This window comes from Centropristis striata, chromosome 12, assembly GCF_030273125.1.
Source record: "Centropristis striata isolate RG_2023a ecotype Rhode Island chromosome 12, C.striata_1.0, whole genome shotgun sequence".
In the NCBI taxonomy this organism is placed as follows: Eukaryota; Metazoa; Chordata; class Actinopteri; order Perciformes; family Serranidae; genus Centropristis; species Centropristis striata.
In genome coordinates, this window is record NC_081528.1 from 26999426 (window position 1) to 27013532 (window position 14107).

Here is a 14107-nt window from a genome sequence, read left to right on the forward strand (position 1 = left end):
CCGACAGCAGGCGTGTGTGTGTGTTTCCTTCCCGTCTTTGTGTCGGCTCCACATTGGAATCCAATAAACAGGGTTCATTTGGAGAAGATGGATGATTTACTCCATGGACAAGTCGACTTTAGGAAGGATAAATGCGTGTGTGAAAATTCCTGAAATGCCTCGAGTAGGTAAATGGGTCTGAGCACAGATTCCATCTGTGACCCCGATTCCTCCTCCTCCGCAGGAACACCAGCTGTGATGTGAGAATTGACATAATATTAAACAGTGGCAATGTTTGAGAGGCATTTTAAATCACTGTGACGTGTCATATCCTAATATTTACTCTTGAAACCCAGCAGAAACCCATCACTTTGTGTTTATATACTTTTCCGGACCAGCCTGGATATAACCTTTGACAAGAAGGGGCAGTAAATTGTGTCCTGTTGCTCTTTTTAAACCTCCCACCTTAGTGTTGGACTTGTTAGTTGACCCTGCTGATTTATCTTTCAGCCAGGTATTTTTAGTAACCTCCCGTCCATATGTCTGAAAAGAGTTGTAAATCAGCCCACCCTTTGTCTTTTGCAATGACGCAGTCAAAAAAACACAGAATGGCCTATACACCCACTGCTCTGATGTGAATGATTGAAAACTGGCTGGACAACAGCAAAAATAGAAGCGATCTTTCTCAGTCATGCATCTATTGATTGGACTGAATTTATAGTTTATTCCTTTGGCAGAAAAGGGCACAGTGATTATACCTGGACACATCCTATCATGTCTCCCGAGTGACTGATAGTACAACTCACACAACAACAAAGTGAATCTCCCCTCACAAGTTCTATGTGGCACCTGCTAGGACTGTGCTCTATCGTATCGTTCTTGATAATACTGGTATATTTTTTATATGACAAAAGAAATGCATATTGACAAATATTCCTACTTCTTGACGTAGTGTCAGGTCAAATCACTGCATTTAAAACTTACCAAAGCACCAGCAATGAAATTTACTTTTGGTAACAAAAGTAGAAGTACTCGTTATGCAGAATGACCCCACTTAGATTGTTATATATTCCTTAAATATTGTTGGATGATTACTTTTGATTAATTTATGTAAGCAGCATTTTACTGTCACCAAGGTAGGGCTAATTTTAACTACTTAATATAGTTTTTTGTCGTTTAATCCATACAAATACTTAATCACGTTTTTTTATGTTAAATCTTAACCCTTTATCAGGCAAATAACTATATTTGGTAACTTCAGCGGGTATCTAAAATTAGTAATAAATGAGTAATAAATAAAATAATATTTTGAGAAATTTATTTAGTTGCAAATTTACTAGATTAAAGTTGCAAATCTACAAGAAAAAAAGTTGTAGATTTAAGAGATTTAAAGTGGCAAATCTGCGCGAATAAAAACTTGCAGATTTACAAGAAAAAAGTGTAAAAAACAACTTTTTTCTTGTAGATTTGCCACTTTAATCTCAAACTTTTTTCTCTAAATATTATATTAGTTTTTTTTTTAATTTTTTTTACACATTCTGGCAGTATGTAACATCCTCCAATATTCTCTTGGTTTGAAATTTGTAATTTGCAAGTATTTCAATGAGTGCCCTATTAAGGGTTAATAAAAAAGTTACTTAAGCTGGCAGCTAAATGTAGCAAATATTTGCCTTTTAAATGTTGTGAAATAGAAGTATAAAGTTACATAAATGCAAAAACGCAAGTTAAGTAGACCTACCTCAAAATTGTACTTAATTACAATATCTGAGTAAATGTTCTTAGTAACTTTCCACCACTGACACTTGCAGTATTTATTTTTATTTTTTTTAATACTTCCATTTTGCACTAAAGAGTTGAGAGTACATTTCTTGTATACAACTGTTGAGATTTACACTTTACACTACATTTTAGATTCATGGTTGATTTTTTATTTTTTTGTACAATCTTAATACAGACTCAAAAGTAATTTTATTATTTTTTATTATTTTCAAGAAAATATCGTTATTGCAAAAATTCCCTGAAATATCATGATATTCTTATGCCTAATGTCTAATACCTGCACATGGTGGAAAAATGTATTTTTTTTTTATTGGTGTACAGTGCATCTGACTTGTTTATATTTTGTTTTTTAGCAGACTTTAAAATATGCAGCGTATGCATTATAACAGCAGGAAGAATGTCTGTATGTGTGGGTTTGTAAACACTTGTGCACAGATAGAACACAAATTTTCTCATGAACCTTGACTCTTGCTGACTCTTCCTTCGAGGACTCGTGGCCTTGGGTTGATTCACAGTATTGTGACCGTGTCAGGCTCTGTCTGCTCGGCGCACCGACAGGAAAAAACACTGATAGAAACCGCAGACCTAAACTTCTAACCTGCACTTGCTTAGCTTCTTTGAGTCTGTTTTCCTGTTTTTCTGCTTACAGTTGATGTGAACGGGTGGGCATAAAACTATAAACGAAAACCTATAAAACTTTAATTTTGTAGGCTCAGCTATCCCAAACCTGTAAAAACTAAAAATTCCAAACATTTAGATCACTGCCACTAGGGGACTTTGTGCTTTCCCATACTGGTCCCCTGCTCATGTCCTCGAATGGTTTTCTCAGCATCTCTCTGTCCTGTGTTAGTAGCAGGGGTGGCCGGGCCATGTGATAAATGAAAAGAGGACTTTGTTTCCCAGCGGAGAGAAAGAGTTGGAGGCTTGGGTCAGGAGAACTTCTTCTCTTCTGTACATCCCTAATCATCTTTCCTTTAAGGGCATGTTTATGTTTGCACATTTTTCCCCCTTCGATTGTGCCGTAGGAGACTGAACTCATGAGACTGCAGTTGGCCAAGTATCTCTATATCCTGCAGTAGCTCTCTTCCTCACGCTGTGTAGGCACGGGGGCGCGGTCACGACATCCTACCTTTCTCATGCCAGTTTTTAGGCCACAATCTGCTGAGAAGTACACAACACAGATGACTACAAGCATCGTCAAGTGCTAAGTCATTGATCCAGAAAAGATTGTTTGTGGGAAAACACTGCTTGCAACCTTATCTCCCATAACGATGCTGCAATGAGTAACAGTGACGGGATACATGGCAGCAGCCCAAATAACTGTGGGTGGGAGGGAAAAGAGAAGAAAACGAGCACTGGGAATGTTCAGGGTAAAGTCACACTCTGTTTCTTTAAGAAGACAATGTGAATAATATTTATTTTCCTGAAAAGGTGTCTCTACTGGGGAGCGTAAGGTGCATTTCCATCGTCCTGTCCTGTGCCACTTACTTCATCTCTTCTTCTTTCACTTCCATCCTGTCTCCTTTTCTTCCCTCACACTGTCTAATCCTCTTTCACACATTCAGACTGAAATTCTCTCCTCACTCGCCTTAATCTGTGTCCTGCTTTGTTTTCCTCACCCTCACCCAACTCGGAGTCTTCCAGGAGTGCTCGGAGGCGTTTCCGCTCCCAACCTCCCCATGAGCTCTGGTCTCCCTAGTGGGATATTAATAGGAGAGAGGAGGGAGGGGGGCATTGAGACACACTCCCAGGAGGGCTGAGGGTGGGAAGTAAGAAGTGGGGAAAGGGCCGGGGCTCCACAGTTGCCGGGAGCAGCGGCCATAAATCCATCATGCACGGTTTATGCGTGCACACACACACACACACACACACACACACACATATGCGCACAGAGTATGTCCTTGTAGCAGAAATAAGAAATAAATGGGAAAGAGATTTACTGAGAAACTTTCTCTATATTCCATCTAAACACTGTTTATGCTCACTTTGAGTATTATTCATGGCTGAGAAAATGACAAGATTATTATAATATTCTGATATGCTTACTCTTTTTCACACAGATGAAGTGAAACCATGTAAAACTGATTTTCTTCATGGATTTAGAGAGAGATATTGTAGATCTGGATTTACACTTAACGCAGCAGGTTAGTTCCACCTAAGATGGGGTTAAGTTTTGAGTTATGGTTTAACTGTGGATTTCGCCTGATGGAAGCACTGTTGCAACACTAGACAGATATGTTAAATGTGATCAAGCAGTGTCTTGCTTTTAGGTATAAAGCCCTGAATATCTCTGACCTCATGACCTCCCATTCCACCTCCATGTCTCTCAGGTCATCTAACCTGGGGCTGCTGGCTGTTCCCAGATCTAAACTGAAGCTCAGGGGTGACCGCGCCTTATCAGTCGCAGTCCTCAGACTGTGGAATAACATCCCCCTCTCCATCAGATCCGCCCCCTCCATTGAGTCTTTCAAGTCCAGGCTAAAAACTCACTTTTATTCATTAGTTTCCTGACAGGGCCTGATATTTGTCGAGACTTCATTGCTTAAATGATGTTTGTTTACTTATGTTACTACTGTCAATGTGAATTTCCTGTGTTTTTACCATCTTGACTGCAATTTTATACGCTTTGTACAGCACTTTGGTCAACGTGAGTTGTTTTTAAATGTGCTTTAGAAATACATTTGATGTGTATGAGAGCGTGAATGGTTGTCTGTCTCTATGTCCTGCGATAGTCTGGAGTAGGGATGGGCATTTGGAAGAAACCTGCCAACTCAATTATCTATAACATTAATAATCAATTAATCGATTAATAAATACATATACATGGGCAAAATAAATAAATATAATATTTATTTTCAAACCACACCCTATCCCTATTCATATGAATAAAGTTTTTTTTTTAAAGAGGAAGTTTTAGTACTGTGTATATGTGTATATATATATATATATATATATATGTGTGTGTGTGTGTGTGTATATATATGTGTATATATATATGTGTATATATATATATGTGTATGTATGTATATATATATGTATATATATATATATATATATATCAATAACAAACCACAGTGTACATGAACGAAGAAGCTGATGAGACCGCTCTGGTTGGCCCCGTGGATGGGAAATTTTGTTACAAAAAACGAACGGATGGAGGCGTCGATAAGAGCATGGTTGTGTTGCTATGCAACAAGGAATTCGCATATCACCGCAGCACATCGAGCCTCAAGTATCACCTCAATGCAAAACATATAGCAGCTAGCGTGGAAATAAACAATATTTTTGTTGCTTAAGCTTATGTATTCAGTCATTATTCAATGGTATACTAAAAATCCATGTGGAAAAAATTACTTCTCACTTTTCTCAGGTCAAATATTTATATGCTATTAAAATGCGATTAATTTTGATTAATTAATTACAAAGCCTCTAATTAATTAGATACATTTTTTTAATCGAGTCCCGGCCCTAATATATATACACAGTACTATGCAAAAGCCTGTTTTGATAACGGATGCTTTTATTTTGAAAGGACAAAAAGAGATTTGATATTGTCGATCGTCAATCTAACTCAAGTGAAGTGATACTGTAAAAAAAAAAATGTCAACAAGTTCAATGTTTTATGTTTTAGACCCCGAAGAAGTACAGTGAGCCTGTTTTGCTAAAATGAATACTCTTGTATTTCTGTGTGTTTTTGTTTTTGCAACTTTCAGTTTGCAAACTGTAGCTTTATTCAACTTAATTCTCAGCTCATTGGCTTATTGATGTACGGCCGCAGAACTGAACGCTCAGCCGTGTCTCAGTTCAGTGAGTTCTGATACGCAGTCAGAGATAATATTAAAAGATACACAGATCCAATAAAAATTCCACAAGATTGACCAAATTCTTAACAACCATTAATTGATCGTCGATCCCTAGTCTGGAAACCTGTCCAGCATGTACCCCGCCTCTCACCCAATGTCAGCTGGGATCAGCTCCAGCCCCCAATGACCTGAGTTCAGATAAACACTTCAATGAATGAATGAATAAATTTCACTCACATTTTGATACAAATGACAGCAGGAATTTTCTTTTCTTCAACTTGCTTATTGTCGACTTCATCAGCATCAGAAACTGGTTGAGGTTTGGTTATGTTGAGGCAAACAAAAACGACTTTGCTATTCAAGGGAAAGATCACGATTTGGGTTAAAATGACTGTGATTGATTCAGTACACCCACAAAACAACAAAACATATTTTTTCCTCAAAGCTGTATTGCTATTTTTCAATCAAGATTGTTTCCGTGTGAGTTTCTTAGTGTTGTGTCTACAGACCGACTGTAGAGATGTCTGCCTTCTCTCAAATATAATGGAAATATATACGGCACTTCATTTGTGGCTCTCAAAGTGCCAAAAACTGTATTAAATAAACTCTACAGCAATGTCTCTTTCCAGAAATCATGACATGGTTGCTCAGGATAATTGACAGACCTTCTTATGAGCAGTAGGAATTATCTCATGTAGGAATTATTTTCTTTCTAGTTATAATTCCGACATGAAACGGCTCACCACAGGAATCCGTCCACACACCACTGCACACACTTTGTTGCTCCATAATGCCGTCAGCTGACTGCCTTCTGTGCTCCCGTCATAATTACCAAGCCCAGTCAAAGGCTTTCTCACTTGAAGGTGAAACATTTTGGGTCATTTTTGCACTTTGTGTATTAGCGGTAACTTAATGCACAACTAGAAATTCACTTTCTGTTCTGAAGGAGCTCAGCTCAATATCGCCAAAGGTGACTGCCGTATTTAGTAAGGTATTATTTACTCCGGCAGCTCGCTGGTGGTCTCTATGGCCTTTTTATCTTATCTTACTGATAGTGTTGACAAGTGGAGAGAAAAACAAGCTGTCATCGGAGGTGAGCGGAGGGCGGATAAAACCAAAATATTTGTTCAACATGGCGGCTACGAGGTCTTCATCAGGGCATCAAATGTTGAATAAATGAATAAATACATTTCACACTGACGTCACAATGATCCTGCAGTGCACCCTGTCTCTTGCTATTATTCCAAGTCAAAATATTATTCTCATAATACAGTATGTTCAGTTCCATTAGTGCACATGTATATACCCATAAAAATGTTATTGTTTTCATGGGCATTACTAAGTGGTTCAGACATCACATGGACACATGTATACCTTAAGATTTCCTTCCTTCCTTCCTTCCTTCCAAATTTTTATAAACTTTAATTCATACATTGGATGGACATCTTGAGTTTGTTTTGAGTTTTGCTTATTTAATTTGACCAAATAAACTGAAGCAAATATATATTCTATTTTCTTCCTTTTTTTTTTTTTCTCATTCGAAATATGGTCTGATCTGTGAATCAAAACCGTGACACTGATCCGAAACCGTGAGTTTTGTGATCCGTTGCACCCCTAGTAAAGACCAATATTTTTAGGGGTCCGGTGTAGCCAGCATATGTCCGGATAACAGATTTGCTCCTCTTCTTCTACAGGCCAATTAGCAATTTGAGACGCGAGAATGGAGTTGGAGCCAAAAGACGGCTAATATCAATAAACAGATATCTGCATATGAATACACATAGAAAAAAGAAAGAAAAGCAAGAAAAAGCTAAATCTAAGTCAGTGGATGCACTGACTTAGATTGCTTTTTTTGCTTTTATTGGGTCCCAAGATTGTATTTCAGGCCAAGCATTCTGCCTCCTTTGCTCTTCACACGGACTGTTTACCTACATTCAACCAAAGCTTGCTCAAACATCAATACTACTCGGACAGAAACCAGAACACTTCTGATGCTGAACTCTTGTCCTCAGGCCTCTAGATTCTACTTTCATATGTAGATATGTGAGATTAGTTGTCTCATATCATGTCCAGCAGATGGTGTTTATCAAAACAAGCAAACACATTTAGGGAGTAGAGGTCATCGACGGACTGAGGATCAGTTTGATAGCTCAGCATGTTTGCTCTGAAAGTAAATATGGATCCTTTAGTGTCAGCAATATTGCAAATCGATGCTTTTTGTTGTCTGCTTGCTGTGATGGATCACTTAAGGAAACCTCAAATTGACAAAAAATCAAGCTGTGATCTTATTATTTTATTATATACTGATCCATTCTTCACTTGCTCCCATTTCAAAGGGGTTAAACTCAAGTTCAGTCTCTTTGTGCTTCAGTTCCTCTAGAAATGAAGCAACCACCAGCCTTCTTCACGATTTCTAAAAATGACACAGACTCTGACCTTGGTAGTCTCACTTCTCCTTTTCTGTTTGCTCCTGGTTTTATCAGACATCAGCAAAAGTCAACCCAGCCATAGATTTCTCAGTGATGGCACTTTGGCTTTGCACCAACTAGTTATTCAGCTCTAAAGGCCATTTTTAACTTTTATCTGTATAGCACATTGACAATGGCTCCTTCTTAAACCCAAACAGGAAATAAAAGTAAACAAGACCCCTCCTGAAAAGTCTGAGCAAATAATTACGAGTTGTATGTAGGAAGCAGTGAACTTTTAGTCCTTGCTGTCACACATTGAGATTTATATCTTAAAAACATGCTACCAAAGCAAAAAAACCTGATTTAATAATGTTTATTTACATGTCAGCGCACTGCTTTCTCTCATATCTACTGTTTAATTCTACATAACGGTATAAGGAAACCTTGGAGCAAGATTCAGCTCGTTTTAAGTAATGGTCTCTTATCACATTTATGTCCATTAAAAGGTTTGTGTTTCATTATGTTTGTTGTTATTGGGGAATAAGGGAGAAACCGCTATGAGAAAGAGAAGTGGTTGTGGGAGGACAGTGATCTATGGAGCACTGTCGCAGCTCAATGGTGGCTGACAGGGTTGACAAGTGGAGGTGGAGACGGGCCTGTCAGAGGTGAGCAGAGGGCAAATAAAGGCTGGCCCAGACAAAATATTTTCCTTAGGCTGCTCTCTCACACACACACACACACACACACACACACACACACACACACACACACGCACCATTTGTGATGGGCATATAACTATGACCTTTGAGCATACACGCATATGTCCGCACATGCATCTACATACAGGCACTCGCAGACAACTGGAGCCCTTAATGGTGTTTTAACCTTTCCGTACCTTCAAAACCTGACTGATTCGTGACTCGACTGCTTGTGATGTTAGAGACAGCAATAAAGTGTTATGGCACAAGACAGAAATTAAACTTGCACAACAACTGAGGAGGAAGCTATGCCTGTTAATTCTAATGGTACAATTGCAAAGATAGTTACGAGTAAAGACCTTTATTCTACAATATAACCAAAAAAAACAACAACAACAAACAAGGCGGTCTACAGTATTGCAAGGGTCTAAACTAATAAACTAGATAACCTCAAGTTTATTAGTCACTCTGAGGAGTCTCTTAGACCTAATAGGGTTTGGCTAAGGGTGTTGTTTTCACTCATAAAGGATAGCAGATGGTAGAGACCATTATTTTAAACAAGGGATTAAAAGGAAAATCAGGCACGCATGGTTAGAAGCCAGGCAGGGTTTGGAAGGATGACGTTGAGCTAGAGGGAAAACTAATAACAAAAAAAAACTGCTGCACCTGAGTTATGGTGTGTTCTCACTTTCTTCTTACGTTACGCGTGTGTGTTAAACAACAGGATCACATTTTCTTTATACTTGCTTAAGACATACTGGGTTAAGCAAAGTACATTTCCAGTAGTTCAAGTCAAATAGTATTGAGTGCATATAGATGGACATACTTTTCAGAGGCCAACATTTCCAGATTAAACATACTTTTTTAAAATTGGTCTTTTGTAATGTTCAATTTTTTTGAGACACTGAATTTTAGGTGTTCATTAAATGTAAGCCATAATTATTATAATTAGAAGATATTAAATAAATTTAGACATGAAATGTTTCATTCTGTGTTATGTATCTATATAATGTGTTATTTCCACTTTTTGAATTGCATTTCTGACATAAATAAACTTTCTATGATAATTTAATTTATTGAGATGCACCTGTATGTACTTGTTGTGGAAGTCCCAGATACATCAGTAAACCAAGCGGTGTTGTGCGTGGTTTCATGACATCATCCGGAGGTGCACTCTCCAGTAACGGTACGGCACTACTACAATGGTCTCTACCCAAAATTAACAGATTTAATTATGATTTAATAGCAATAAACAGATTAAAATAAAAATAAAAAACTTGATCAGAACATCCTTAATGAAAAAATATAAAGTTGGGGAGTGTTTATGTTTTAAATTAGCAAGCCCTAGCTAAAAAAATTGTAAGTGACAATACATAAGATGTTAGCATTGTTTCCATGGAGTCTAACATTAGCTTGCATACATTCCAAATTCCACCTGTATAGAATTAATGATGTTACCGTGCTGGGACTGCTTGTTACAGTTAATAATGTTACAAATTTTGGGAACATTATTGAGCTCCTATCACAAAGTGCTAACTAACTTAATGTAAAGGTTAGCCCCAAGTGGATTTATTCTTTTTTATGCTAAGCTAATATTAGCAAGGCCAAAACTGCCATGTCATAATATAACAATTTGCTTTTGGATTCTTTTGTGGAACGTGAAACTAAATCGAGAGACAACTTAGCTACAGTGGACGTTAATTTTGATGTAGTCAAAAGGAACACTCATTAAACGACAAGTTCAATGAAACCCCTGAACTGTAATAAATGTTAAAGAAATTTTTACCTGAAAATCCTCAGAGATACAGAACTTAAAATAAACTCTCTTCCAAATCCAGCTAAGAGAATCATCCGTAGAACAACTCATCACAGCTAAATTATGAAAACAATCTTCACTTTGCTCCCTCGATTATCACTAGTTACTGCTGACGAAACTTTAATGACCCCTGAGGACAATTGGGGGGCTTCAATCCAAAAGCTGAGCTGTGCAAAAAGAATTAGAGAACCAAAGAATGACATAATCCACTTGCTCGCAGACCACACAAGCTATAAACAGACAAGAAAAGTAGGCTTATGAGAAGTGCTTGTGTCAGTATACGACACTTACTCAGCCACAATATTTCCTGTTTAAGTGTGTCATCTTCCTTTGGCTTCTTTCGAACTTTCCACACTGAATAAAATGCAGAGTTGCATATTGTGTTTATAGAATATGTTCACATTTCTTGCTACAGGTGAGAGTTCATATGCACAACGATGATTCAATCGTGGTTTTACAGCAGATAGGATGTGAGCTCTTTGCATATCACAAGGATCCAAGCTCAGATGTAGACGTGACTAGTATCTGTTTCCTTCCTTATTCTCAAAACGGGAAGATGAAACTTCAGTGCATGGTAAAATCCATCCCAGTGTTTGTGTGTGTGGGGAGAGAAATCCATCTCATCCTCTCTTCGGAACATTATTGTACTATAGCCTACACACATGCGTGGTCTTTGTTATTTGTTCCTCTCAGTCCTGACCCAAGGTGAGTCGATATTCTGCACTTTTTTGTTTTCTTGTATTTGTAGTGTGTCTGTGGGTGTTAGAGCATGTGTGGAAGCATTCGTGGGCTTCACATTTATTTCAGCGGCAGTCCCCATTGTGTCCATTTACAGGTGCATCTCAATACATTAGAATATCATGGAAAAGTCGATTTCCAGTCGTTGAAGTCAAATAGCCCAACCAAGTATTGAGCGCATATACAGTCATGGAAAAAATTATTATACCACCCTTGTTTTCTTCACTTTCTTGTTCATTGTAATGCCTGGTACAACTAAAGGTACATTTGTTTGGACAAATATAATGATAACACCAAAAATAGCTCATAAGAGTTTAATTTAAGAGCTGATATCAAGCTCTTGTTTTTGTTATCATTATATTTGTACAAACAAATGAACCTTTAGTTGTGCCAGACATTAAAATTAACAATAAATTGAAGAAAAAGGGTGATCTGATAATTTTTTCCATGACTGTAGATGGACATACTTTTCAGTTTTTTGAGACAATATATTTTAAGTCTTCATTAAATATAAGCCATAATCATTCTAATTAGAAGAAATTATATTAATTAAGACATGAAATGTTTCATTCTGTGTGTTGTTTTTTTTTATTGAATTACTGACATAAACTGTTCTATGTTATTCTAATTCATTGAGATGCACCTGTAAATCAGTTCCTGTCCTCCACAGCGTCTTCCAGCACCTTCAAAGTCATTGGCTTCTTCGGGCACAATGTCACTTTGCCCTGCAGGTATGACGCCAAAGCTCACGGCGTCCTCAGCTTCTGTTGGGGACGAGCGATGGTTCCCGCATCCAAATGCTCCAACACCATCCTCTCCTCACAGGATGGGGCTGTTCTCTTCAAGGAGTCCCCCAGGTACCAGCTGCTGGGCCGGGGGACAGACGGAGATGTGTCGCTGACCATTCGGGACGCTCAGCTGAGCGATGCCGGTGTGTACGGCTGCAGGCTCGAGGTCCCGGGGTGGTTCAATGACAAAAAGGTCAACACACGTCTTTTCATGGAGGAAGGTAATGCTCATGAAAACCATCCAGGTTGATTATGAGAGCTCTGTTATGCAGCCTTAACATATTTTGTCTTCGCCAGCCCCTGTGGAACCAACTGTTACCCCGGACTGGACGCTCACTACTGATGGCAGACAAGGTGAGCAGTCACCTGTGAATAAATGAATAATGTTAAACAATTTACAGTGTTTTGAATTCACGGATAAAATATAATGTAATTTATGTAGTTCATTTTAAGCATAAACTTTATTTTGCCCAGAGATATTGACGACATCTCTGTCTGAGAATGACACAGTTGGTGACATATTGGAAATAATTGGAATTTCAACCGAGGTATGGTACTGTTTTTATTTTTTTATATTGTTTTAAAAAATATTCCCAATACAGAATGTAACCAGACAACACTATACTTACATTTTTATTTATTTATAACTTCTAAATTGTAAATGTGTGTCTTTCCCAGTGTATGTTTAGTGAAAAAGAATTAACTTCATGTGTGACGCTTTGCATAATGTACCATATTTTTTAATATACTGTCTATTTATGGAACATGTTTCAAACTATGTGCCAATTATAATTGACCCAGTCCCTCAAGATAAGGTTGATTTTCATTGCAGGAAAAATTCAAAGGCTTTCTGGAAGTGGGGAACGTTGGCAGGGTGGCGGCTGTTTTCTCCTCCACCATAATCATAATCCTCGTCTTTGTTTTCCGTAAGTGTGGAATGGATTATAGTTTGTGACTCATGTGCCATTCAAGCTAATTTTACACATTAAATGTGGGCGTCTTTTGAGATGTTGAAGTCACCAAGCAGGTCTTCTTTTTATAGAGTGAGAACTGAATGTAATGTCTGCATGTCTTCGAACCAGGAAGAAGATTTCTTCAACGGAGAGAACTTCCACGTCTCAACACCTTAGCAGCTGAGAACATTTATGAAGCGATATGAAGCACCCTGGTGCCAGAGTGATGGTCAATATTATGAGGATGAAGGACTCTATAAGGAACTGCTAGCTGAATGTGTCTGCTTGCCATGCGCTTTCCTCTTTCTCAGCTTTACAGGGAAACCCTTTGAACCCATTCCGCAGCTTATGGGGTCCCACTACTCTCAGAGTGCTCTGAAAAAAGACAAATTAGCGTCTTCTGTCGCTGAGCAGCTGCAAAAACATCCGGCAGATTAATCAATTTGGTATTTGTCTGTTTTTCATAGCAAAATGTATCTCACAGCCCTTAAAGGATTGTGAATGGTTTATAGTTGTGGACACAATGCCACCTATTGGACTTGATGCATAACTATCAAAATGTTAGAGAAGTGAATAAATCTCAATATTCAATCATGAATCTGCTGTACACTTAAATGTTTGTTTCTTCTTTATATGATTTAAAGTCTGATGTATTATCTGTAATACAATAATAAATAAATATAATAAAGAAAAAAAAGTTTGTTTTATTGAAGTGCTTGATTCCCAATCCACACTGTGCTCAATCTTAACTCTCAGGTCCACACAAATTACATTTTGAGCACTTTTATGTCCATGGTATGATTAAATAAATCAGGAGGAGGTTTATGGATGCATTGAGGGAGGACATGCAGGTGATTGGTGTGAGGAAGACAGGAGACAGGGTATTGGAAGAAGATAATCTCCTGTGGCAACCCCTATAAGGAAAATGCAGAAAGGATAAGAAGAATGGCTCATGATCACATAAAACACTGGATTAAAATTCTCTGTGAGGTGAAAGAAATCTGGTCTTTGTTTCAGTTTATTTTTATCTCTCATACAAATTCTTTTACATTATGATGAGGAGTCACTCAAACACTAAAACACAGTTTTTCTTAGAATTTGATTGGCAAAGTAAACAAAATAAAAGTCTGACTGTGTTCGCAGCA

The 14107-nt window shown here is 37.9% G+C and overlaps 1 protein-coding gene across 2 annotated transcripts; it reads left to right on the plus strand.

Moving 5' to 3' along the window:
• Nucleotides 1–10836: 10836 nt before the first annotated feature.
• LOC131981966 (hepatitis A virus cellular receptor 1 homolog) lies at nt 10837–13333 on the plus strand. Of its 2 annotated transcripts, XM_059346509.1 has the most exons (6): nt 10840–11188; nt 11892–12230; nt 12307–12363; nt 12484–12557; nt 12842–12935; nt 13092–13333. In XM_059346509.1, exons 1-6 carry the CDS (start codon nt 11146–11148, stop codon nt 13166–13168), a joined length of 684 nt encoding a protein of 227 aa, XP_059202492.1. In that variant the 5' UTR covers nt 10840–11145; the 3' UTR covers nt 13169–13333. The 2 variants fall into 2 exon arrangements, with proteins under 2 accessions (XP_059202494.1, XP_059202492.1); XM_059346511.1 differs by lacking the exon at nt 12842–12935 and having other exon boundaries at nt 10837–11188.
• Nucleotides 13334–14107: the final 774 nt, after the last annotated feature.